General features: G+C 49.4%; 12 protein-coding genes across 18 annotated transcripts; 4 read left to right on the top strand and 8 right to left on the bottom strand.

The window, feature by feature from the left end:
• Nucleotides 1–580: 580 nt before the first annotated feature.
• Nucleotides 581–1,794, bottom strand: H257_10317 (hypothetical protein; the record flags this gene model as incomplete). Its single annotated transcript, XM_009836815.1, has 1 exon — nt 581–1,794. Exon 1 carries the CDS (start codon nt 1,748–1,750, stop codon nt 581–583), a length of 1,170 nt encoding a protein of 389 aa, XP_009835117.1. The 5' UTR covers nt 1,751–1,794.
• A 982-nt stretch (nt 1,795–2,776) lies between these two features.
• On the bottom strand, nt 2,777–4,125 carry H257_10318. 2 transcript variants are annotated; one of them, XM_009836817.1, is made up of 7 exons: nt 4,037–4,125; nt 3,783–3,993; nt 3,520–3,727; nt 3,368–3,459; nt 3,205–3,324; nt 3,113–3,156; nt 2,777–3,059 (listed from the first exon to the last, which is right to left on the bottom strand). In XM_009836817.1, the coding sequence occupies exons 1-7, from the start codon at nt 4,091–4,093 to the stop codon at nt 2,853–2,855; spliced, it is 939 nt and encodes a 312-aa protein (XP_009835119.1). In that variant the 5' UTR covers nt 4,094–4,125; the 3' UTR covers nt 2,777–2,852. The 2 variants fall into 2 exon arrangements, with proteins under 2 accessions (XP_009835119.1, XP_009835118.1); XM_009836816.1 differs by having other exon boundaries at nt 3,113–3,324.
• A 574-nt stretch (nt 4,126–4,699) lies between these two features.
• On the bottom strand, nt 4,700–5,345 carry H257_10319 (hypothetical protein). The gene is made up of 3 exons (XM_009836818.1): nt 4,996–5,345; nt 4,837–4,926; nt 4,700–4,772 (listed from the first exon to the last, which is right to left on the bottom strand). Exons 1-3 carry the CDS (start codon nt 5,305–5,307, stop codon nt 4,743–4,745), a joined length of 432 nt encoding a protein of 143 aa, XP_009835120.1. The 5' UTR covers nt 5,308–5,345; the 3' UTR covers nt 4,700–4,742.
• Nucleotides 5,346–5,995: 650 nt separating this feature from the next.
• H257_10320 lies at nt 5,996–7,825 on the bottom strand. 2 transcript variants are annotated; one of them, XM_009836820.1, is made up of 4 exons: nt 7,538–7,825; nt 6,974–7,452; nt 6,314–6,393; nt 5,996–6,256 (listed from the first exon to the last, which is right to left on the bottom strand). In XM_009836820.1, exons 1-3 carry the CDS (start codon nt 7,748–7,750, stop codon nt 6,348–6,350), a joined length of 738 nt encoding a protein of 245 aa, XP_009835122.1. In that variant the 5' UTR covers nt 7,751–7,825; the 3' UTR covers nt 5,996–6,256; nt 6,314–6,347. The 2 variants fall into 2 exon arrangements, with proteins under 2 accessions (XP_009835122.1, XP_009835121.1); XM_009836819.1 differs by having other exon boundaries at nt 6,314–6,433.
• An 892-nt stretch (nt 7,826–8,717) lies between these two features.
• H257_10321 (hypothetical protein) lies at nt 8,718–9,106 on the bottom strand (the record flags this gene model as incomplete). The annotated part of the gene is made up of 2 exons (XM_009836821.1): nt 8,718–8,861; nt 8,933–9,106. The coding sequence occupies 2 exons, from the start codon at nt 9,104–9,106 to the stop codon at nt 8,718–8,720; spliced, it is 318 nt and encodes a 105-aa protein (XP_009835123.1).
• Nucleotides 9,107–9,935: 829 nt separating this feature from the next.
• H257_10322 (hypothetical protein) lies at nt 9,936–10,384 on the bottom strand (the record flags this gene model as incomplete). The annotated part of the gene is made up of 3 exons (XM_009836822.1): nt 9,936–10,146; nt 10,217–10,296; nt 10,361–10,384. The coding sequence occupies 3 exons, from the start codon at nt 10,382–10,384 to the stop codon at nt 9,936–9,938; spliced, it is 315 nt and encodes a 104-aa protein (XP_009835124.1).
• A 142-nt stretch (nt 10,385–10,526) lies between these two features.
• Nucleotides 10,527–12,594, top strand: H257_10323 (hypothetical protein). The gene is made up of 7 exons (XM_009836823.1): nt 10,527–10,847; nt 10,900–11,027; nt 11,080–11,210; nt 11,284–11,367; nt 11,608–11,864; nt 12,208–12,340; nt 12,499–12,594. Exons 1-7 carry the CDS (start codon nt 10,594–10,596, stop codon nt 12,559–12,561), a joined length of 1,050 nt encoding a protein of 349 aa, XP_009835125.1. The 5' UTR covers nt 10,527–10,593; the 3' UTR covers nt 12,562–12,594.
• A 758-nt stretch (nt 12,595–13,352) lies between these two features.
• H257_10324 (hypothetical protein) lies at nt 13,353–14,521 on the top strand. 4 transcript variants are annotated; one of them, XM_009836824.1, is made up of 6 exons: nt 13,353–13,695; nt 13,760–13,834; nt 13,888–14,007; nt 14,076–14,136; nt 14,189–14,269; nt 14,355–14,521. In XM_009836824.1, the coding sequence occupies exons 1-6, from the start codon at nt 13,392–13,394 to the stop codon at nt 14,458–14,460; spliced, it is 747 nt and encodes a 248-aa protein (XP_009835126.1). In that variant the 5' UTR covers nt 13,353–13,391; the 3' UTR covers nt 14,461–14,521. The 4 variants fall into 4 exon arrangements, with proteins under 4 accessions (XP_009835126.1, XP_009835128.1, XP_009835127.1 ...); XM_009836826.1 differs by having other exon boundaries at nt 13,888–14,136; XM_009836825.1 differs by lacking the exon at nt 14,355–14,521 and having other exon boundaries at nt 14,189–14,304.
• Nucleotides 14,522–14,722: 201 nt separating this feature from the next.
• H257_10325 (hypothetical protein) lies at nt 14,723–17,506 on the bottom strand. Its single transcript, XM_009836828.1, has 3 exons — nt 17,246–17,506; nt 17,142–17,198; nt 14,723–17,084 (listed from the first exon to the last, which is right to left on the bottom strand). Exons 1-3 carry the CDS (start codon nt 17,450–17,452, stop codon nt 14,904–14,906), a joined length of 2,445 nt encoding a protein of 814 aa, XP_009835130.1. The 5' UTR covers nt 17,453–17,506; the 3' UTR covers nt 14,723–14,903.
• An 886-nt stretch (nt 17,507–18,392) lies between these two features.
• Nucleotides 18,393–20,455, top strand: H257_10326 (hypothetical protein). The gene is made up of 2 exons (XM_009836829.1): nt 18,393–18,976; nt 19,036–20,455. The coding sequence occupies exons 1-2, from the start codon at nt 18,398–18,400 to the stop codon at nt 20,404–20,406; spliced, it is 1,950 nt and encodes a 649-aa protein (XP_009835131.1). The 5' UTR covers nt 18,393–18,397; the 3' UTR covers nt 20,407–20,455.
• A 5-nt stretch (nt 20,456–20,460) lies between these two features.
• H257_10327 (hypothetical protein) lies at nt 20,461–20,981 on the bottom strand (the record flags this gene model as incomplete). The annotated part of the gene is made up of 3 exons (XM_009836830.1): nt 20,461–20,511; nt 20,582–20,811; nt 20,879–20,981. The coding sequence occupies 3 exons, from the start codon at nt 20,979–20,981 to the stop codon at nt 20,461–20,463; spliced, it is 384 nt and encodes a 127-aa protein (XP_009835132.1).
• A 107-nt stretch (nt 20,982–21,088) lies between these two features.
• Nucleotides 21,089–21,995, top strand: H257_10328. Of its 2 annotated transcripts, XM_009836832.1 has the most exons (2): nt 21,089–21,159; nt 21,228–21,995. In XM_009836832.1, exons 1-2 carry the CDS (start codon nt 21,100–21,102, stop codon nt 21,525–21,527), a joined length of 360 nt encoding a protein of 119 aa, XP_009835134.1. In that variant the 5' UTR covers nt 21,089–21,099; the 3' UTR covers nt 21,528–21,995. The 2 variants fall into 2 exon arrangements, with proteins under 2 accessions (XP_009835134.1, XP_009835133.1); XM_009836831.1 differs by having other exon boundaries at nt 21,089–21,995.
• Nucleotides 21,996–22,684: the final 689 nt, after the last annotated feature.

A 22,684-nucleotide genomic window follows, 5' to 3' on the forward strand; every position in this document is an offset into this window, starting at 1 on the left:
AGTTATATCTGCTATTCTCGGGACCAAATTGCACAATTCACTGGTCACCATGAACAACTTTTGATATTATAAATGTCACACAGCGAGGACATGCGCCGGTGTTCTACCGTACAGCGATGTACGTATGGTGCCACATCGTAGAAAACCACGCCATCTTCTTGTTCCATCGCATAGTACATGCAGGTAGCATGTACTACGCGATGGAATTAATAGCCAAGGTGTTTTGGTCACTTCAGGATCACATGTGATTATTATTGCTCAGAGTTATTTGGCATTTATAAAACCCCAGTGAATTAGCTAAAACACCAGGTATTTATTCAACTTTGTAACACAGTTACAGCAGAATTACCACTCTTTTAGCCAAGTAAAACTGACGCCAAAACAAGTGCAAAGCACAATACTATTAATAGTACTACTTCGAAGTAGTAAACACAACCCATCGATAATAGCCAATCAAAGGTCTTCCTTTGTAGTACTATTAATAACTTAAGTTACGACTACTATTATTAATACTAGTACTACTATTTACTATTTATTCGTAGTTCACCGTGTTTAGAAAGTCGTGTTCAATATTGGTCATTTATTTCACCAAGCTCTGCATCAAGGCCACCACCCCTCGTTGCACACTTGTCGAGAGCAGTTGCGACCAAGGGGACGTGAGTAGTCGAGGCCCAGGCACCGCCTCTTGTTCTTTCTGCTTGATCAATCGAGCGGCGGCTTCCTTCTTGAGCGCTTCGGATTGTCTCCAGCTAGCTTCTCCCACTGCCATCACGACTGTGATGTTGGATCTGTTGACAAGATGGGGCAGATGCTCCGACAGGTACAGACACACGTCGTAGCGCTTGCACTCGGCCGCCGACTCCATCGCGCGGTGCGTGCATCCTTCTGTGCGATGCGCATGCAGAAACTTCACAATCTCCAAATGGCCACCACAACAGGCCGAGTTGAACGCGCTGGTGGTGCACCCTTCGTGGCGGTGGAAGTGCAAAAACTTCACCATGTCCAAGTGTCCACCCGAGCACGCGCTGTCCAGGGCGTTGGTCGTGCACCCTTCGGTCCGGTAGGTGTGCAGAAACTTCACAATTTCGACATGTCCGAACGCTGCCGCTTGGTCCATGGCGACGGTCGTGCACCCTTCTGTGCGGTGCGCGTGCAGGAACTTCACTACATTGAAATGTCCAAACCGCGCGGCCATGTCCATCGCACTCGTGGTGCAGCCTTCAGATCGATGGAAATGCAGAAACTCCACCAAGTCCAAGTGACCGCCTTGCGCCGCCCAGTCCATCGTATACGGGAAAAACTCGCCCGAGTTGGCCTCGTGCAGGTACTTGATCACAGGAAGCGACCCGCGGGACGCCGCGATGGCCGTCGGGTGGACGTACGTTTCAATGTGGTACGTTGCGTGGATGTAGTGGAGCAGCTCGATGTGGTTGTATTGGATGGTCCAATGAAGGAGAACCAGGTTCAGCTTCTCGGACACGCAGAGCAGGCGAGGAATGTCTGCCGCGGCCTCCCTGCCAGCAAACCACGGCGTAAAGATGGCACCGAACGCTTGGAGCTGGAGGTGGAGGAATTCCGGGTCTCGTCGAAGGAGGAAGTTGGGACACACGCTCGAGTGCCGCGGACTGCGACCGCGGTTGATGTAGTGGCATTGGACAAACGCGTGGAACGGCTGCAAGTCCAGTGGCATACCCCGCTGAAACGATGTGATCTGACGAAGGAGGTCGAGGTTGCCGAAGGTGGCGTTCATGTGGGTAAGTAGGATAATTTGGAAATGACGTTGGAGACATGATCTTCATCGTTCCAAGACAACTTGATGTGCCAAACGTCCACCATTTCTGCGATTTGTTGTCTCGATGAGATATGGCAAAATGCACACATGTTGATTGTTGATCCCATATCTCTTTGCATCGGACCAATCACAATCGTGTATGACCAGATTATTGGCCAATGAACAACTAACCATATCCTTTTGGCAATCTAATCAAACAACTGCGTAGGTAGTAAGTAGTACTACCAATTGTAAGGTGATATTACGTACAGTGTAGTAGTTAGTAGTAGGTAGCTTTAGTTGGTTCGGACTTTTATATATATATATCCTTTCACAACTAAAGTGTTGACGCCATACCACACACGCACAACGACTAGGTACAATTCTATCGCACATTCTAGGGGATAAACGACTATATTGTGGTTAAGGACGGGCCTTCCTTTTAACTGACAAATCGAGGCGTCTTTTCTTTTTGTAGTGCTCGTACAGATGTAGTAGCCTGATTGGGAAGCACTTGCGTTGTTTGATTCGTGTACGTGAAATAGCAGGACGAAAAGCAACGAGAATGACCAACAAAACTCACACGTTGGGACTGCACGCCAATGTTGAATGTTCACGTAGAGTTTACAGCTGTAGCATGAGCAACGACCATGTCGTTTTTCCTGAAATGAAACTATTATAATATACTGTAGTACTGGAGTAGTTAGTACCGTTGATACAGTACAAGCAAAAGGAAAACGATTAACTGTTAAAGAGTTAAAAATGTACTACCCTTGATATTATTGCGTATATTTTTGCTATTTTCGAATGAGGTTCCTTAAGTTTGTCGTTTTACCCTTTCGTTTTCGAATTCTCGATTTCAAAACGAGTGAAAACAACATTATGAAAAAGAAATGTCTTGATTTCTTCATTGAAATCATTCATAACTAAAGTGTCCAATTCTTTCAGCGATGTACTTATTGTACATATGGGGCTGACATAGATATATGTAAAGAGGGTTCTCCTCTTGGATTACGTGGTTGTGTCGTACTAAGGTTGAATGCAAGCCTGCCTACTAACTAGTATTTCGTACTCGGCAGCGTTAATCACTAGTTATTTGGGTCGTAAACTCGGTGAAACTGTCGTGGGTTTGGCGATACATGTTGAGCAGATGCTGGCCACTGGTGATGGGGGGGTATTGAGGGGGGTGGGCGGCGTCTACGCACGATGACAGGCACGTCACTTGGCACGTAAAGTTGGGTTCGTAAAAGAAGGGAACCGAGTATCGTTCTTGGCCATTGCGGTTCACCTGGATTTAGACTCGGTCAGTATTCCGAGGGATCGCAAAACAACATTGTTTACCACTCGATGCCGTGTCGATTTAAACAAGCCGTTCGTCCATCGTTCTAGAGCACGTTCCAATATATATATATTGACATTATACAAATATGTACCTCCGAGATCCCCAATGTTAACCACAAAAGTATTGGGTTTGGGGGATATGGGGATCCATTCCTGATTGTGGTAAATCTCTAGCCCAGGGTTGCCATCCGTCGATAGAAGTGTCAACAGCCCTACTTTGCATGAGGTTCAAGCCACCAAGATGTGGAGACGGACCGTAGTCTGTGTGAGCCCCCGCTCCAAACACTCCGTCGGCGACGTTCGACAGTTGGTCGTTGTAATGCAGAAGGCGCACCGCTGCCATCGGGCTACGAGGTAATAATAGTAAAGTCCGATAAGTACTTGATTTCACGGAATCCTATCGTTACCGGTCGAACATGCCCGCAGCTTGAAACGCACCGGGGGCGCCAGCTGCATCGGCAAAGAGTTGCGCGACGTGATAGCCGAGCTCGCACATGCAGTCGAAGTACTGCTCCATCACGCGTCGGAAGGTCGGGTTGTCCTTGGGGAATACGTTGCTTCCGTGAAGGGGTAGATGCACTTCGTCGGGAAGAGCTTCTCGGCAAATGTAATAGCCTAATGCGTGGCACGTTGAATATCGTTGTTGAATGGGATCGAGGATGATGTGTACCTTCCTTCGTATCGCCTTGGGTCTGCACCGCGGGATCGAGGGTCTCCTCGTTCATCGGCGTGTACCCGCGCATGTTTTCATCGGCCAGCACCTCCCGTTTCTCGCTCTCGGGCTTGGAGAAGAAGAGGCGCATCTCGTGGTACACCGACTCGACGAGCTCTTGCGGGACGCGGTGGTCGGTCAGGTAGAAGAAACCCACCTCCATGCAAGCCTACTCCGCGTTGGCATGTGTACACTCGCGACCACCGACGTACCTTGCGCAACTGGGCGGCAGCATCAGCGCTGTAGCAATCGACGATTGGAATGTCCATGACGCTGGGAAGATCGGAAACAAATATGTAAGGTCACACGTTCGAGTAATTACATTGCAATTACTTGATAATTGTAATGGATTTAACCATTGGCCCGATCACATTATCCGAATGAATCATCTCTTTATTAGCGTTAACGTTAACAATTAATAATAGTGTTAAGATTATTAATAATAGTATGATAGTATTAATACCGGTAGTTTAATAGTACTAGTATTGAATAGTAATACTAGCCCATTTATAAATAGTATCTGGGCGAGTGGAATCGACGAATCAACGACCGTTCAATATTCCTTGGCTGGGACACTACAGACTAGGTTAAAGTATGGTATACAAAACTGTACTTAATTATCATATTATGCCCATCATGTCGATTCATTTTCCAATTTCGGTGGACGGAACGAAGACGACGCCTTGAGTAGATAGAGTATGGCCGGTGATGATCCAACATTCATGTCCAATTACTGCATGCAGCTACGGCTATGGATAAACGAACCTTCTGAGGCCTTGTACATGTATCACTAGTCGTTCCTTTCAAGGCTATCTGTAGAACCATCCTAAGATTGTAGAACGATACACTCTTGCTCACTCGTACAAAGAAGGAGACGGGGGAACATCATGATAGTTTACATGCAATAGTTAGATTCGGTTAATTGGTGCTGATGGCGCCGCTATTCACCTAGCGAACCGTTCCCATTAGCAACAAACGCTAAGGTGGACACGCGCATACATCATGCACGCACCTCGTCCATCATGTTGTACACAAATCGAGCAAATACAGGGTCGGTCAGCGCCTTTTGCAGCTCTTGTAGACGGTCCGGGTGTGCGTCGATCTGCATCCAACACATATAAAGAGATCTGTCAACGAGAGTTGGGGATGGATGATGGAACGGTGTACGTACCGCTGTGATCTTGCTGCGGGTCGCGGGGTCGTGCAGCGCTTTCTTCAAATTGGCCGACATGGAGAGCACGGCCAGTTGCTCGTTCGTCAAGAGCGGAACTTCGTCCTCCTCGGTACTAGGTTGACCCGTTGAGGATGTGGTGGCGACTGTCGTGGGAGGAGCCGACGGCTCTGTCGGTTCAGCCGGGGCGGGAGCCGCGCATGGGACTTCCTTGTGGACCTTGTAGCACACAGTGCTGCAGTACGGCAGCCGACACAGCGGACACTTGTACTTGCGCGGACCAACGCTGCAGATACCGCACGTTGCGGACATGGTGATTGGGTTTGTTCTGTCGGAAATCTGGTGGCAACTTCACGTTCAATATGCGACGACCAATCAAACACGACCAATTGAAATAGTTTTGAGAATTTTACCGAAATTCGCCCAAAAAGCTCGCGTCCAATAGGGTTAATCCCCTACTACAGTAGTATGGATCCATCCTAGGAACCCAATAATTGTAAATGAGGATTAACGTAAAAGTCTAATTTATTATCATTCACATTACTTTGTCCAGAAACAGCTTAAAACCAGCGGTCCAATTTAAGGTGCACCATTTTAAGCTTAGTCTTTGTATATTCATTTGCATATTTTTTGGGCGGGTAGGTTAAAAACTGCCTTTGTAGGAATTGATTGGCTAATTCGCGTGCACCTTAAATTGGACTTTTACGTTACCAGGTACTAAACTGATTCGATACGAATTTCCAGACCCCGTCGAATCGAATGTATCTCTCCGCCGAATCGAATCACGAATCAACGCTATTGGCTAATCCAAATTTGATTAGATTTGATTGGCTCTTCTGCAGAAAAGACAAGTATATTCAACCAATCATAACTCCAGCGTGATTATTCAATATTGATTCGACAAAAAACCACCCGAATTTTGCAAGTTTATAGCGAATTCACAATAGTATAACGTTAACTCTTTACCAATTCGATGGGCAGCCTAATAGAAAAGCTCCTTGTTGGCTTTCGCTTTATGACAAGCAAACACAATTTGAATTGTCTTTAATACGTAGTCCATGGATATGTAGTCGATTATTTGCCAAAACGACGCTGGCGGCGATTATACTCGGCTAAAATGCCAATAAAGTCGTCGTGGGTAAGCGCCGGCCACAACTTGTCCACGAAAATGAGCTCCGCGTACGCTATCTGGTACATGAGGAAGTTGCTCACTCGCAACTCGCCCGACGTCCGTACCAGGACCTCTGGGTCTGGCAAGTTTCTAAGCCACTCTGTCAGATCAAAGCCACCCCCTCTTTGCCATTTTGACAGCTATTACCGAGTAAGCAAGTGCTGGCTCACGATGTCCTCGGTCACGTCGTCCACGTTGAGCTCCCCAGACGCAACTTTTTTCGCAATCTGTCGACATGCCATGGTGATTTCATTCCGAGAGCCGTAGCTACACACACATGCCGCACATATCTCAGATGTTATTCTCATAGATATACGCTAGATTTATACACATTCAAGAGTATTTCAACATACACAATTGTTCGAATATAAGACTAAAAAATATAAAACCATATCACATCGAGTACTTGAGGATATTGCGTTTACGAACGAAATTAGTTGGAGCAAACGCTCCTATGAGCCAATTATGTGCGAACAATCGCTTTAACACCATAAAACACAAGCAAATGGATATCACTTTTAAGAAAATACAATCGACATACCAAGGAATTACTACACAAACATGGATATGCAAAAGTATCGTGTATATACATAAATATATATGGTATATATATACCTAAGACATTCCAAGTTCCAAGGTTACCCACAAAGATAGAATGCAAAAGCATCGTGTATATACATAAATATATGCGGTGTATATATATATATATGGTATAAATATATATACCTAAGACATATGATTACCCACAAATGATGGAATGCAAAAGTATCGTGTATATAATACATAAATACTTCGTATATAATATACCTGGCACAAATATTAAGTGTAAACGCCGAGCAGTGCTGTGTCGCGGCCTCAATCTCCTGGATAGATACTTGCACATGCTGGGGCAAGTGCGTCGCGTCCGACACCAGCACGCGCACGCGGATATTGCGGGCAAGCGCTTCGGGGATGATGTCCATCATGAACGAGTCGAAGATGCCCATGAGGGCATTCACTTCGGCGGCGTCGCGCTTCCAGTTTTCTGTGGAGAACGCGTACACGGTGAGGATCTGCACACCCGCGGACATGGCCCAGCTGAGAAAGTCCACGAGGCGTTGGCTGCCGTCGTGGTGCCCGCGCATGGGAACGCCGTACTTGGAACGTCCGTACCGCCGGTTCCCGTCCATGACGACAGCCATGTGCCTTGGGATGATCCACGTTGGATTGATCGAAGAGGTGGGGGACGCCGACGACGACGTTGAAGGAGAAGGAGGAGGGAGGATGACGGACGCAAGCGACGGTTTCTACATCGGCATGGCGTCAGCCATCAGAAGGATGTATGGAATAGCCTGTAGATCACGATGATAAAGACACATGCGGACGGCATACCAGAACGGTGCGGAGGGCAGCATCCACAGGGATGAACGACAGGCACAGCGGAATGCCCAGCATGAGAAGGGGAACAGCACACAACCAGTACAGCTCAAACGCGTTGTAGAGCGAGGCGTACGTGGAGTACGTGGACTGCGACTGCAGACCCGTGTACATGGCAGGAAGTGAGTGGTGGTTGTACGGAATGTAGGCGAGCGCGTCCAAGTCCATGGCGGCGGAGGTAGCGATGAGGTGGCGATAGATGGAGTGGCCAATGAATCGACGCCTGTTATTGGTCCAAACGGTGGGATGGAAATGATAATACCGGTAGTGACATCCACGTCATTATCCCTCGGTTTAAGGACATATTGCCCAGTTTCAGTGACATGTGAAACTGTAACCGATCTGGTTCAATTGCTTGCATCCTTCGAATGCCCAAAGCATTATCGTGGCATATGAACTACCTGAGAGTACATTTGACCACGTTGGCATGTTCGATAGGTAGCTAGCTACCCCAATGTAGTTAGAAACGAAACGCACTGCCACAGGCCACTTCTGTCAAGTCACTGTCGTGGCTATGCTACAGAACTCTGTTGTAATTGCTGAAGTCGAACCCAGCAACCTTCATAACGTAGTTATACGCACCATCCGCATGATATGTTCACCACAATGTGCCAAAAGCAGTAGCCATAGTAGAACCGAGTAGCACCGCCGATGCACGCACTGGTCGAGCTTGCTTCGACGAGCCACCGGGGTGGAGGTCGTGGTCCCAGCCATTTGACGGTTTGGGGGCTTTCGTACTGTAGTAGGTCACGACCACCACGGTACCAACTTTCGTCACCTCAAACTTGATCAACAATTTCAGTGTGCGGGTTGGCGATAGTAGAAACTTTGAAACGGCGCGATGGGTTGATGATGTACGGGTGAAACATACCTGGTTGGGCGGCACAGGCACTCATGTAGCCCTTTCTTCTGGGAGTCGGAAAAGGGAATGGATGGAGTCCCCGATACTATCCTCGCGACTACTACAGTACGTGGCTGTTCACCGGGTCATGAGCTCCCTTGTTGACGGCACACAACAACCCGGCCACCTGGAGCCTCCTTTGGGTGGTTTGCCAACCTCCCGCCCCTCGTACCAACCGTCGGTCATGTTGGCGTCGCCGGCAGACACCATTTTGTTTGGTCGTGTGATCGGCGGCTAGTCTGTCGTAAGGGTCGGGCGGGAAGCTTGATGGGCCGAAGTCACCACCACCAAGCGTTGCACGGACGTTGGTTGAGGGGGCAGGCCAATACCGCGAAGCCATTTAATTGCATGCATGCCTTGTATGAACGTAGGTGCGTACTGGGTGCACACACAGTAAGGACATAGTGTCAGGTAACAATGCAACGAGTGCGGGACGGTTAGCTGCGAACAGGACACTCGAGGTGCGACGAAGCGAGGTCTGTGTCCCCCACCATGGACACGGACATGGGGATGGAGGTGCCTCTGTTGATAGACATTGGCCACGTTGGGGTGGGTGTGTAGGAAAATAGCACGACACCGGTCACCGCGATGGACGCGCAAGCGTCGAGCGTGGGGGTAGACATGGCCGACTACGGTACACCTGGCGTCCTACACGTACGTGTAGCCACAGGTATATATATATATGTGGCTACACGTACGTGTAGGACGCCAGTCACTTAACGTTAATAAAAGCAAATGGACAAAACTGGGGATACTTTATATATATTGATGTCGTGTTCAAAGTGAAGGGGTTGTTGCACCCAACTTGGTTCGAGGCACGCACCGGTTCCAATAACGTGCACGAAGAGGTCACGTATGTGTACAGTGGGTACCACACAAGGGTTTATCGATGCTAGCAGCTTCAGATGTGGTCGAAGGGTCATTGGTTGTTAACCAACTATGTCGAACGAATTGACGACAGACGACGAATCTGCGACCTTGAATGATGTGGTTGCGGGGGTGCCCGTGGAATAATTTGCGCCAAGCAATACAAATCCACGGGGCTAAACAGAAAAACACGTGTAGCCAAAGCACGAGGGCGGCGCATTCGCCGGTCGAGTTGACATTGGTTAACAAATTGTGCATAAAGCCCCCATCGACTTGAACAGACTGGGTCCGGCGACGTGTTCAACTCAGGGCGTTCTGAAGCCACGAATGTCCTTATTGAGAGTTTTTTTTTTGGGTCCTGGAACCACGAATATACAGTAAGTGAAGTCGAGGGTGGGAAGTTCGGCTGGCCTTGACACGTCACCCCCTGAAACTTCGACGAGACCAGGGGGGAGCACTGGCTGATTTGGAACAAGATGAACTCCAGCGGTCGCACTGGGGGGGTTGACTGCCCCCCCTAGTTTCGAAGCTTTCAAGAGGCGCTCCACACAAAACTCACGGCAGTCTACTGACGTGGCGCAAATGTCACAGCGACCGCGGGGGAGTGCTGCTGGGGATGTTGGTGAGGTCGTAGCCAGGGAAGTCGACGTTCAGTTTAATCGCGCTGCACGGGCTAGACGGAGGTGGGGGAGTGCAGACAGCCCCAATCGCAGGGTCGACAGGGTGGGCCCGTTGTCGATGGATTTCAAATAACATTATCGTGTATACTAAAGCAATGCAGTTGAGCACGAAGCGTCTACCTAGTTAGAGGACATGAGCGTAGTTAGGGGACATGGGCGAGGTCGTTGCCGGGGTATGTACTGTACTGATGTTTACGTCCATCTCGATGGCCGAGCACGTTCTTGGAGGTACCATGCATGCCCCACCAATGAGCCAATGGCTGGATCTACGGGGTGCGACCAAGTATCTCTGATTTTTGGAGGTGGTAGATGTTAGCCCTCCACATAAACGAACGACTTGGGTTCCGCTACCATGATCGGTTGTTTTCCTGGTTATTTTGCTGACACCATTTGTGTTGAAATCAACGCGTTAAAGTCAGCGATTGGCTGCCTTTCAACTATGTTTAAACGTATGTATCCGGTTGACGGAAATGTGTTGACTCGACGCACAAAGTATGTTTTTGGGAGGTCGAAGTGGCACCAGTTTGAGAACTTGGTCGCGTTTCCGCATCCGTTCCCAGATCATGACGCTGCACTTGGGAGTCGCCAGTGCCACGAACGCCGGGCTTCCCGGTGCATTCAGCGAAACCGTCAAGGTGGCCGTGCTCGGCGCGGGCAACTTTGGGACCGCCATGGCGCAAATTGCCGCGCGGCAGGGCCACCAAGTGTCGCTTTACGCTCGCAACCAGGACCAAGTGAATGCCATCAACACCACACGACGCAACCCCCTCTTTTTCCCAGAGTTTGAGCTGGCCCCGTCCATCATCGCCACGACCAGGTAAAGTCCCGTTGTCGGAAGAGCATGCTAACCTTGGTTCGGTATGTTGTAGCGTCGAGGAAAGCTGTGCGAACGCCACGTTGGTGGTCATATGCATTCCAGCGCAAGGAACGCCTGACTTTCTAGCGCAGCATAAACACTCGATTCCGTCGGATGCCATCTTGGTTGTCACGTCCAAGGGTAACATCGTCGTCTTGTTGTGGTGGGATGTAATTGCCAAGCAACGACATAGGACTGTATTTAAAGACCAAGCAATTGCTGTCTGTGCCTATCTTGGAAGCGTTGGGGCGTGACCAGCCCCTATCGTTCTTGTCTGGGCCTTCGTTTGCGCTGGAACTCATGAAGAACGCTCCGTCCGCTGTGGTATGTTGGGCAAACTCTATATATATATATATATATATATATTATTTCGCACTTTTTGAACAACGTATCGTAGGTGGTGGCCGCTCGAGAGTTGTACCACGCTGTGCGCGTGCAGCGACTGCTCTCGACCGTGGACTTTCGCATTTACAGTTCCCAGGTAATGCAACGTCATGCGTTGAAAACCATTGGAAAGCACACGTGTATTCATTTTGGACCAAAGTGCAACGTGTATTTGTGTGGAGCTGCACATATATATATATATATATATATATATATATTGAAAGGGCAAATTGCACTTTGTGGGGATGTGTTGTTCAAGACGACGATGATATATAACATTTTTGAAAATATAATATTTTTGCACGAATATAGAATACCTTTGAATGTATTTGTACAGGACATCATTGGTGTGCAATTGGGTGGGGCTCTGAAGAATCCGCTGGCCATCGGCGCCGGCATGATCGAAGGCAGCGGCATGGGCATCAATACGCTGGCGGCGTACGTCACGCGGAGTTCCCTGGAGCTGCAGAAGCTGTGCATCGCAATGGGGGGTCTGCCGCACACTATTTCGGGGCTGTCAGGGATTGGGGACTTGATGCTCACTGCATTTGGCAGTTTGTCGCGTAACCGGACGTGTGGTATTCGCTTGATCAAGTGAGTAGTAGTACTACTACCCTCCAAATATCATATATATATATAAAAATCGTCATGTCCTTTTTCAGGTCAATATAGTTGGACTTGTGTGTGTCGATCGAGTTTTCGAACCATTTCACACGAATATCTTGTTTACCACCCCCATATCCATGTTTCCATGACGATCCTATCACAATAATGTTGTTATACCCCAATTTTATCCATGTGGAGATTCGTCGTTGCCTCGTGTGAATGGCTACATACATATTCTGAATGTGAATGTATTGGACTATGGCTCCTCTTTCGACGTATATATATATATATTTATATATATACTAAGGGATGAATATATATATATATGTAGGGGCGAAAGCATGCAAGACATTATGAAGGACGCGACCGTGGAAGGGGTGCCCACGGCGGAGGTGGCCGTGTACTTTGCCGACCAGTGCGGCTTGGATTTGCCAATCTTCCGTACAGTTAACGACATGATCCAGGTAATTTGACCCTCCATATCGAGAATCAAGTTAAAGCACTCCTTAATAACGTATTTGAATATTCTCCTAAAATGGACTCCAACATTAAAAATGATTTTAAAAAAAGAAACTGGTATAGTTTTTTATCAATATATTTTTCACACGAGGAACTGCATTAGGGCCGCGTGAATGCCGAAGACCTCCAGAGCATCCTCATGAACCGTCCATTGAAATCGGAATAATATTTGTCCGTCCATTGAAATCGGAATAATATTATGTCCTTCCATTGAAATCGGAATAATATTATGTCCGTTCGACTCGGAATTTCCTCGAACCGGTTGGTTGAATGAACGGACCTAATATAATACTACTAACGTTTCAGTATAAAACAAAGTTTTCAGAATTCATTTTTTTTAACCAATAATAGTGCAACCTTCATTCTTTTTAGCCAATCATACTGCTTTGCTGGATTTGTGGACAATTTCACCCCCCCCCCGTAAATTAGGGTAAAAATCCAAATCCAAAATTGGAGTAGACTGGTAGTTGGGATAGATCAGGCAAGTTACATCGCAGACTGCTAACTAGGATGGTATAACGTTATTGTGTTTATATTCTAAACTGGAGCGACATGGAGAATGAATCAACACACACAAGAATCGGCAGAAGGATTTAGCCAATCAGATTGCAGGAAACCATTTCCAACATCAAATTAATGTGTGACTTAATTAGTGTGATACCAATCCCCTTTTTTTACATACATAATTCAGTACAGAGAATCGATCAGATAGAGTTGGCGAGTCAGCACAAAAGTCTACATTTTGGGTAAAAGAAAGACAACAGTATGGTTCGTGCATACAACCCTGCATCAACTTCATACAAATTCTGTCATGGTTTCAACTCGTGGTCATTGGATAATGGTGAGCTTTTAGCTTGAAATTCAGGCAAATGGACATTTCAGACGTGTTCGAAACAAATTGTGGAACCGGGCAATTTCGGATAAAGATCGGAGATACATCCGGATACCCGCGATTTCGCAAGCATCACAGTAGCCGCACTTGTTGGACTTGGGTCGATGCATCATTGTGACAGCGATCCAAACTTCGCGGTGCCCCCACCGTCACCAACGAGTCCACCAATGTCGCCTCGGGTGCATGTGCACAGCGGGGAGCAGGGCATCGCGCAGCTGTTGGACCGCAACCGCGCGTGGGCTGAAAAGATGCTGGCGCGAGACCCCGACTTCTTCACGCGCCTCGCAATACAGCAGAGCCCCGAGATCTTATGGATCGGATGCTCGGACTCGCGCGTGCCAGCCAACGAAATCCTGAACCTGTCTCCCGGTGAAGTATTTGTGCATCGCAACATTGCCAACCAAGTGAGTACGTGGAACACCCGAATCTCCATCGTCGTTGGTGCCCATGTATGCTCATTTGGTTCGTCTAGTCAGCACAGACATGAATTGCTTGTCGGTGATCGAATACGCTGTCAAGTATCTCAAGGTCCGCCACATCATCGTCTGTACGTACACGGCCAGTTTCAAGGAGTGTGAGACCCACGATGACATGTGGAAGGTGGTCATTACGGCTGCGGTGGCGTCAACGCCGCCCTCTCGCAAGAAGAATTTGGGCTCGTGGACAACTGGCTGCGAAGCATCAAGGACTTGTACATTGAGAACGCTCGCAAGTTTGAGCGTGCGTTTAATTTCACTAAGTCCATCGGGGTTTACTATAATATATATATATATATCCCATGGCTGTAGACATGACAGATACATCGACCAAGGCGGACCTCCTCACGGAAGAAAACGTGGCACGCTCCGTGTACGACCCGCCATACCCGACTACCAATTTGATTGGATTTTGATTTGCATAGGTACAATGTATGCCACTCTCGCATCGTGCAAAATGCATGGGAAAATGGCCACACGTTGAGCGTGCACGGGTTGTGCTACCGGTACGAAGCAAGTGATGGTGCAACGTGACGTTTTGTAAATACTTTATACTTTCTTTAAGATTATATATATATATATTCAATGTAGGTTGCAAGATGGGATCATCCGAGACCTTCAGATCTGCATTTCGGGCGAAGATCAAGTGGAAGCCATCTATAGACGCATGATGACCAAATCGACGCCAGAAGTGTAACTATCACACAAGCGATAGACTGCGTGTAAATTGAAGTCTATTATTCGACTGTTCATGAAGGATCTAGCAAAATAGTTGATTACTATGTAGTAGTAGTAGTTACTTCTTGGGAAACATTCGATTGCACTGACTGTGCGTGATGCACTACCTAGTACCAAAACGACTAGTCGTAACCAATAAACGTGTCGTTAACGCTCTTAATACTATCAAGTCATAGTAGTTCTAGTTAGTATTAGTACTACTAATTGCTCATAAGTTCCGACGGAAGTTAGTACTATTAATAGTTTATTTAATACTAGTAGTATATATTAATAGTCATACACTGTACTACAGTACTATCGCGGAATACTATTATTTTTCCAGAGTTCCCACAGAATTCATATTAATAATATATAGTAATAGTAGTAGTAGTAGTAATGGTACGTCCAACAGATGCAGCAATATTACGTGATTTTGTGGCCCGTGAGGTTTTCGAGGCGGTTCAAAATGTGTTTGCCATGGGTGTACCGTTTGAGGTGCGCGGCGTGGGTCTTGATGATAGCCGCCATTTTGTCGCGCTCGTTCGCGTCCGCCACGTCAATGAGCTTTTGCACGACATAGTTGGCGTACTGGTCCTTCATCATGACCTGGAGCGGGCACTCGCCGTGGTCGGTGCTAAGGATGTGCTGCATGATCACTCGCAGCTGGCCCACGGACGCATACAAGAGGCACTTTTCAATCACGTTGCTTGCGTATTTGTGGTGGCTAAGGCGTACGATGTCGGGGTAGATGCGATTGATCAGCGCCGCGCGTTCCGACGGCGGGCCGTGCTTGAGCACATGTTGAATCACGTAGTTGCCGTACTGGTCGTTGACCAAGAGTCCGTACGCGTCTTGAATTTCGCAAAGCATGGGCGCCATTTGCATCTCGGAACATTTCTCCAGCACACGTTGGATCACGCGGCACCCGTACGGATGCGTGGACATGGTGTACACGTTGTTGACAAACGACTCGAGCAAGAAGGCGGCGCGCGGCATCATGGCCACCGACGATGGAACTGCTTTCCACGGAAGGATTTCAATGACCTTTTGCACCACGTGGTTGCCGTTTTGGTCCTTGATGCAGTGGAGCACGTGGCCTTGCAATTCGCAGATCAAGTCGAGTTTGAGGGGGAGGTCGTCGGTCGCTTCAAGCGCCTTTTGAATCACGCGACACCCGTACATGTGCATGGCCAGGTCCAACATGTTGCCTTGGATGACGCGCAGGATCTGCGTGATGTGGTGGGCATTTCCGTGGTCAAAGAACTTTTGGATCACGTAGTTGCCAAACACGTCCGTCATGAGTTGAAGGGCCACGGGAGCGATCTCGCTAAACACAATGTCCTTGATGTCCGGCGTCGCCGACTCGAGCTTGAGTTGGATGAAGCGACTGCCATCCTGATCTTTGGCAAACTCGACCAGGTGTCCCCGCGCTTCCACGAGTTCCCATTTGCTGGGTTTCGCGGTTGCTTTGGATCGACACTCAAAGTCATCCATGAGCGCGCTGCGCTTTGGCTGCGGAGCCACGGGGGTCGCAGGTTTGGCCTTGGCACGCAGCAGAACCGATGGGGGTGGCGCCGCGTGGATGTGGCTGCGGGGGGAATGATGGGAGGCTTGGTTGCCCAACTGGTCACCGCGGTGGTGGTCCGACACGTGGACTTCCCACGACGCTGCACCGCGCGGAGGGTTCATTCGCGACGATGGATACTCCACTTGTCCTAGATCATAATGGCGTCGATCATTGTACGACGACGATGATGAATGGTCGTGGCCATAGTCAGCACATCGTGCCAACAATCGAATGTCCGGATGAGACGGCCCTCGAACGGAATTATGGTCGTACGAATCCTGGTACTGATGGTGCATGTAGCTCGGTGGACATTGCATAACAGGCACCCCGCCCCGAGCATATCGGTCGTACATGGGGTAGCGTCCGTGATGGTGTTGGTTTGGGATCATTCCAGGTGGAGGAAATACGCCTGTGCCAGGAGGAAAAAACAGTTTGTTGCCTCTCGACTTGGAACGGAACCGACCGTCGTGATTGCCACTGTTCGCAACGTCCAGCATGTTCATACGTTGAAGCATGTCGGAAGGGAGTTCCATAGAGTCGTGACGCCCCACCAAGTCAGGATACCGCATAGCATGTGCATCGTCCATCATTTTGTTGGAGGTCGGAGGGTAATCAAACACTGGCGACGGAGTTCGAGGAAAGTCTTCTTGGATCCGATCGATGAGTGTCTTGTTCAGAGGTCGATAGGAAGTGGACGAATTGCTGTCGGACGACTCAGTGGGGGACAAGCAGTACGGGAGACGCTGATCTGGCATTTGGTTGTTGGCAAATTGGTGCACGGAATGTCCTCCGGCGGCGGCCACGGCGGCCTCGAAGTCTCTGTTCGACGACACACTTGCCTGGCTATCCGTGGACTCTTCACTGTCACCGCGTCGACGTTCGGAGATTTGAACGCGGTGCAACGTTGATGTCGTTGGTTGTCGAGCATGGTGTTGTCTCTGCATTGCTTCCCAGTTGTTGTACGAGATCGGAAAACGGGGGTTGTGGGACTTGGGTGCGTAGTAGTAATAATACTCGGGGGGACTCATGTTAGGATCCTACAAGTACAACCATCGTTTCAAATGTCCTCTGATTTTGTGTCATATTGTTCGTACCAACTGCGACTCGTCGTATTCGCTTTGAGCGTACATGGGGGGCGGCAATCGGCCAACCTACATGCACCATGTCAAACGCTATACATATCAACCACCATACGTACATTCTCGGCAATGGGTGGTGCACTCATCGAGCGCTGGATGCGTGACCCAATCGCGAAGTTGTTCATTCCAATGCTCCCGTCATCATCCTCAGGTTGCGGTTGCGACATGGAGGACGCGGAAGGCGTGCCAAGCATGGACAGATCAAACATGTCTTGTTTCTTCATGCAGGAATTGTTGCTTGGTGGCCGAGCTTCATACACGGACATGTCCAAAGAGTCGCGCAGCGAAAAGTGTCGTTTCACTTGCGCGGGATCCGCGAAATTTGGAAATGCGATCAAACTAAGAATTTTCACCAGCTTCTTGACAATAATATCTGAGAAGTCTTGGAAAAACGAAAAGCCTGTCTTAATACATACCTTTATGACATTTATACTCCTCGGTGCAGTATTAGGATCGATGCCTGCTTGAAAAACCTGTTTAATTTTATGTTTCAGTATTTTCAACCTGGAACATTACGCGCACGACCATACTATGCAGTGCCTTGCTACTTGCGGATATGATGACACTTGATGTTTGTATGGACCTTCGCGCGTTTCGGTCATCCGGATACCCCTCCCTTGAAGCCCCGTATACAAATTTCAAGCTTGTCGTGGTATTCGTTGAAGCTAGACATGCAGTGCCATATATTTTACATGGCAATCCTCTCCAAGGAACAAAAGACAACGGCCTTGACTTGCCCAAACAGTGCTGACTCGACTATTGAAGTAGATTTATGCATTCTTTCTCTGGCGTACCGACATTTGTTTCTGAACGAACTGAGTGCATCAACAACCACCACCACATGGTTGACGATGCTGGAGAATCAAGTTGGAAGTGGCGCAAGTGTCCAACACAATGAGACCTCCTGAGTTATCTTATGGTGTGCATACCGTCTGCGTACATATATATGAAGGAATGATCAAGTGTCCTTGCAACACCACCGATGAAACCAAAAGTACCTGCTACACCTGATAAATACGTGGCAAAAATTCCGGTTATATCCGGATAAAGGTCAAATCGTCCTTTTGACAGCATGTCCAAGCACGGTTCAATATTTAACCAATCAAACACATGCGACTGACTTCTCGCAAGGACTCCGGATAAATTGCGCATTTTGCCGGATACCGTGGTGAGTCAACGGAAGGACGCCATTTCGTCTTTTTGTCACAATCATGCTCGGGAATTCCGTGACGTGGGAGAAAGTGAGCCATCTCTCCGTCGTGGACGAGCTGCACATGCAACTGCTGGAGGCGCAAATGGAACTTTCCGCCGCGAAGAAGGCTGCCTCTCGTAATGACCAAGGGATCGACACGGACACCAACGCCAAGGCGGTTGGCGTGTGGAGCGTGACCATCCTTGGGGCCGAGGAGCTCAACTTGGACGGGATACTGGACCTGAACCTCACGGGGATGACCACAGTCGTGGGCTCTGTGGCGATCGCTGCATCTTCTGTTGAAAAGGGAAAGGCGTATGTTCGTTTGGCCAAGACCGACGCGACCACAGTGGACAGCGTCACGAAGCGCTGTTTCTGGAACAAAGCAACTACCACCGCCGTGTTCACTGGCGTCAAGTCCAAGACGGCGACGGCGACTCTCACGCTGCACCATCCGTCTCCTGTCGTGGCCGATGTGTTTATCGGTACCTGCAAGCTGGACGTGTCGAGTCTGCTGGACCAGGAACCGGTGACGTTGTGGGTTCCGTTGACCGGCCCACCAGGCCAACCTGCGACGGATGCAACATCTTATGGACAGGTAGAACGATGATGACCCCTTCTACATCGTCATGTGACCCATACCCTCCTTCCGATTAGGTGCATGTGACCATGTCGTTTGAATACGACGTCGTCACGCGACTCGAACGTTCCGTGGCGGCATTGATCGCACAAAAGGAACATTTGCAGGCCCAAGCTCGTCTGTACGACCTTACCGCGCCATTAGTCAACGCGTCGGCGCGGCATCCCGCCGCCTTTGGCGCGGCTGCCACCGGCGCCGGGCTCTACATTCCCGGACACGTGTTCACCCCCGAGGTGTTTCACCCGGCGGCGGTGGCGCGCACGCCGCTTGCGGACGGCACCAAGGTCGTGACCCCGTTTGGCCAAGGCACAGTTGTGACATTCCGCGAATCCACGCGCATGTACGTGGTGTTGCTGGCGGCCGCCCCGGGCCAAGTGAAGCGGTCGACCATCGCCTATCTCCGCGAGGACAGCGTCGCCGACGCCCCAGTGGAGCCGCGGCTGCGATATGGTGTCCATGTAACGACTCCGTACGGCCCCGGCACCGTCGACAGTGTCCGAGCCAGCGACGGCGTCGTGCGCGTAACGTCCACATTTGGCACGTTGTTTTTGCAGCCGCAGGACGTTGTGACGGTGGATGATGCTGCATCCGCCGCCTCCATGACCAACAAGGAACGCATCGACGCGGCGGTGGCCAAGTCCACGGACGGCAACGCCGCGTTCAAAGCCGACGCGCTGGACGACGCCGTGACATGCTACCTGGCGAGCCTCTCGTTTCTCAAGCATGTCGACCAGGACGCGGCTACGCACAAGGAGAAGGCGGTGGTGCTGCAGACGATGATCCGATGTCATTTGAACCTCGCCGCGTGCAAGTTGAAGCGCAACCAACATGCCGACGCGTGGACCGCGTGCTCGAACGCAATCTCCATCTTGCAAGCGCTCGTGGAGAACCGCGATGGCAAGGTCGCGGCGTGGATGGGCCGCCTCGGCATGACAGAAGCGCAAATCTTCCATGAATGGCCGAGCAAAGCGAGGTTCCGCCGCGCCACGGCGCTCGTGGCCATGGACAACGACGTCGAAGCCAGACAGGACCTCATGGTCGCGGTCAAGTTGATGCCCAAGGACAAGGCATGCCGACAGCTCTTGGAAGCGGTGACCAAGCGCATGGCCCTGGAGAAGGAGAAGGACAAATTGCGATGGGGGGGATTCCTCGTAAAGGACGAATCGTCACCCTCCTCCCAACCCGACAACAGCACGCCGCCATCCACCACTAGTACCACGATTTCACCCAAGAAGGATAAGGCGACAAAGAATACAGGTGTCGACGGAAAGGACGAGAAAGGGACCGTGCCTTGGTACCACAACACGACCGTCGTCGCCGCGGCCTCGGTGGCGGTCGCAGGCGCGGCGGTGCTCCTCCTGTCGGGGCTGTCGAAACGGAATAAGTAGTAGTACAATATCATGTAGAAAAAACCCTTGAGGTACGCGTTCATTCACAGTTGTTTAGAGCAAAAAGGCAAGCCATCCCGCGACAAACGCAAGGCCGCCCACGGGCTACGTGGAACCGAGAATCAGGCGCATGTTCCACATGGGGGGAGGAAGGTCGGCATAAAGCACGTCTTACCGTGATCATTCCGAACTTAGGTTGGTCAGTCAACACTAGGGTATACAAACTTCCCGAAAAGAGTACAACCCCGGCCGTGAGGAGTCCACCCACGACATTCGGGCGACGCGCGAACGGGGCAGCAAGGAGAGCCACCGAGTGCACCAACTGGTAATGTGCGGCAGTTTCCCACGTCTTGATACGCTTTGGGTCGTGGACGCGAGATTGAAGAGCGTGCGCACCGAACGCACCTACATTCAGAATGGATCACGATATTCGACGCTCGCACGACACAGAAGGAAGCTTAGGGGTGCATACCGAATGCAACCGCGGCAGCACCGGACACAGCGCCTACTTTCCACCATACAGAGGAGGAGGCAGCGGCGGCAACAATAGCAGCGGCAGAAGCTTTGGACGACATGTGCGTACTGGAGCAAACAAAGAAAAGTGATCTGTTTGCTTTAGAATTCCACCAATCACAAGAGCCCGTTGCGTGATGTCAAAAAGTTCAACGCAGAATTGTCCTTTCTCGAGGGGAGATGATCTACCGGAGGACGCATTTCGCGCCGCTGTCGGTCCATGGACTTGACGTCAGCGAGGTATGTACACCACGCGGATGCATTCTGCTGGTCTGCGCATTCTCCTGACTCACGGCAAGGATGAAAAGGGTGCAACGATTGAGACAGCGAGAGCTGCTTTGTTCCCTTCATCGAGAACGTCCATGCGCAGTCATGCTAGCGCTGACTGCCACGACCTGTTTCAGGTGTGGACCAGCAATGACGACAGCGCCGGCAGCAGTACTATGCTGCTTGGGTACAGTGTGCGAACGTGTCGACGTTCCGGACGTACCTTAACACGTTCGCGGCGTTTGGTCCAGACTTCCCGACATAAGACTTGGTCGAAAAGACGACCGGGCTGGACGGATTCCATCGACTCGACGACGAAGCCGACGCGGCCATATGTTTAGACCTGGACGACAACAGTGTAGTACCTTTCAAAGGATACGAAGCGTTGGAACGGTCAAGGACGCGATTGTTGGGCGACGACATCATTTCTCAGGGATTGGAATAATGGGGACCTGCGACAGTGTTTGCGTTCGTGGAAACTTCTACATCATCGTGTGCTCAACATGTCGTCCACTGCATGCCCACGTTGGACATTGTGTCGTTGGTATCGTCGTCTGATGACGTGGCATCGTTCAATGCGTCCGCGGCCGTGCTGGGCGTATCGTTTGCCCAAAAAATCGCCACCATATCGCTGTTTTACTCACGTCGTGGTTTCCCATCCATATGAGCCGTGGTTTGAGTTTGCCCTGTACGAGTGGTGGATAATATACAGAGGAGACGTCGTCCAAGGGGATATTCTTTCCCCATGTATACTACAGTAGTATTCCTAGACAAAATAAAATTAGTAATAATAATATTAATACATTGCATCATGTTTAAATGAACCAATTTGACAAGCTTAGGGTGGGTGCGTCTGGTAACCGGAAATATTGCAATATTCAGGCCCAAAACGCCATTTTGAGGTCGAATTCAACAAATCTGATCAAAATTGAAACATGTCTTACTTGAAGGGTTTTAACCCAAATCCAATAATTCCACGTGGGATTTACTCGTTGAAGTGGTCCAAAACCCCATATTACAAAATGGACCTTTTACCTCCATTTTGAAAATGGCATTTTGGTTCATCCCGTTTTGCGAGAAAATGGAATATTATTTTTGAAATGTTACCAGACGCACCCTTAGGGTGCGTCTGGTAATGATTGATATATTGTCGATTTGATACAAATTTGGGGAGGCGGGGGTGCAATCGAATCGCGCCCTCCAAACCGATCCACAATCGATCTGATTGGTTCAATTTCATTGAGAAGGTTTTGATTGGCTAATAATGTTGAGCTCTTCTAAAGTAGCCAATCAAATCGATTTAAATTCCAACGAGAAACCACGCCACAACACAATGAAATTTCACTCGAAAGCACAATACTTGATGTATATATAAGGTAAAAATACTACTTTCCAACCTAATCGCATTCACTATTGATCATATTAATACTGTATCTAGGTAATAATTAGCTCTAGCTAAAACAAAAGTAGAATAAAACAACGAAACATATATATCAAC

The sequence above is a fragment of the Aphanomyces astaci genome, assembly GCF_000520075.1.
Source record: "Aphanomyces astaci strain APO3 unplaced genomic scaffold supercont1.27, whole genome shotgun sequence".
Classification (NCBI taxonomy): Eukaryota; Oomycota; class Saprolegniomycetes; order Saprolegniales; family Verrucalvaceae; genus Aphanomyces; species Aphanomyces astaci.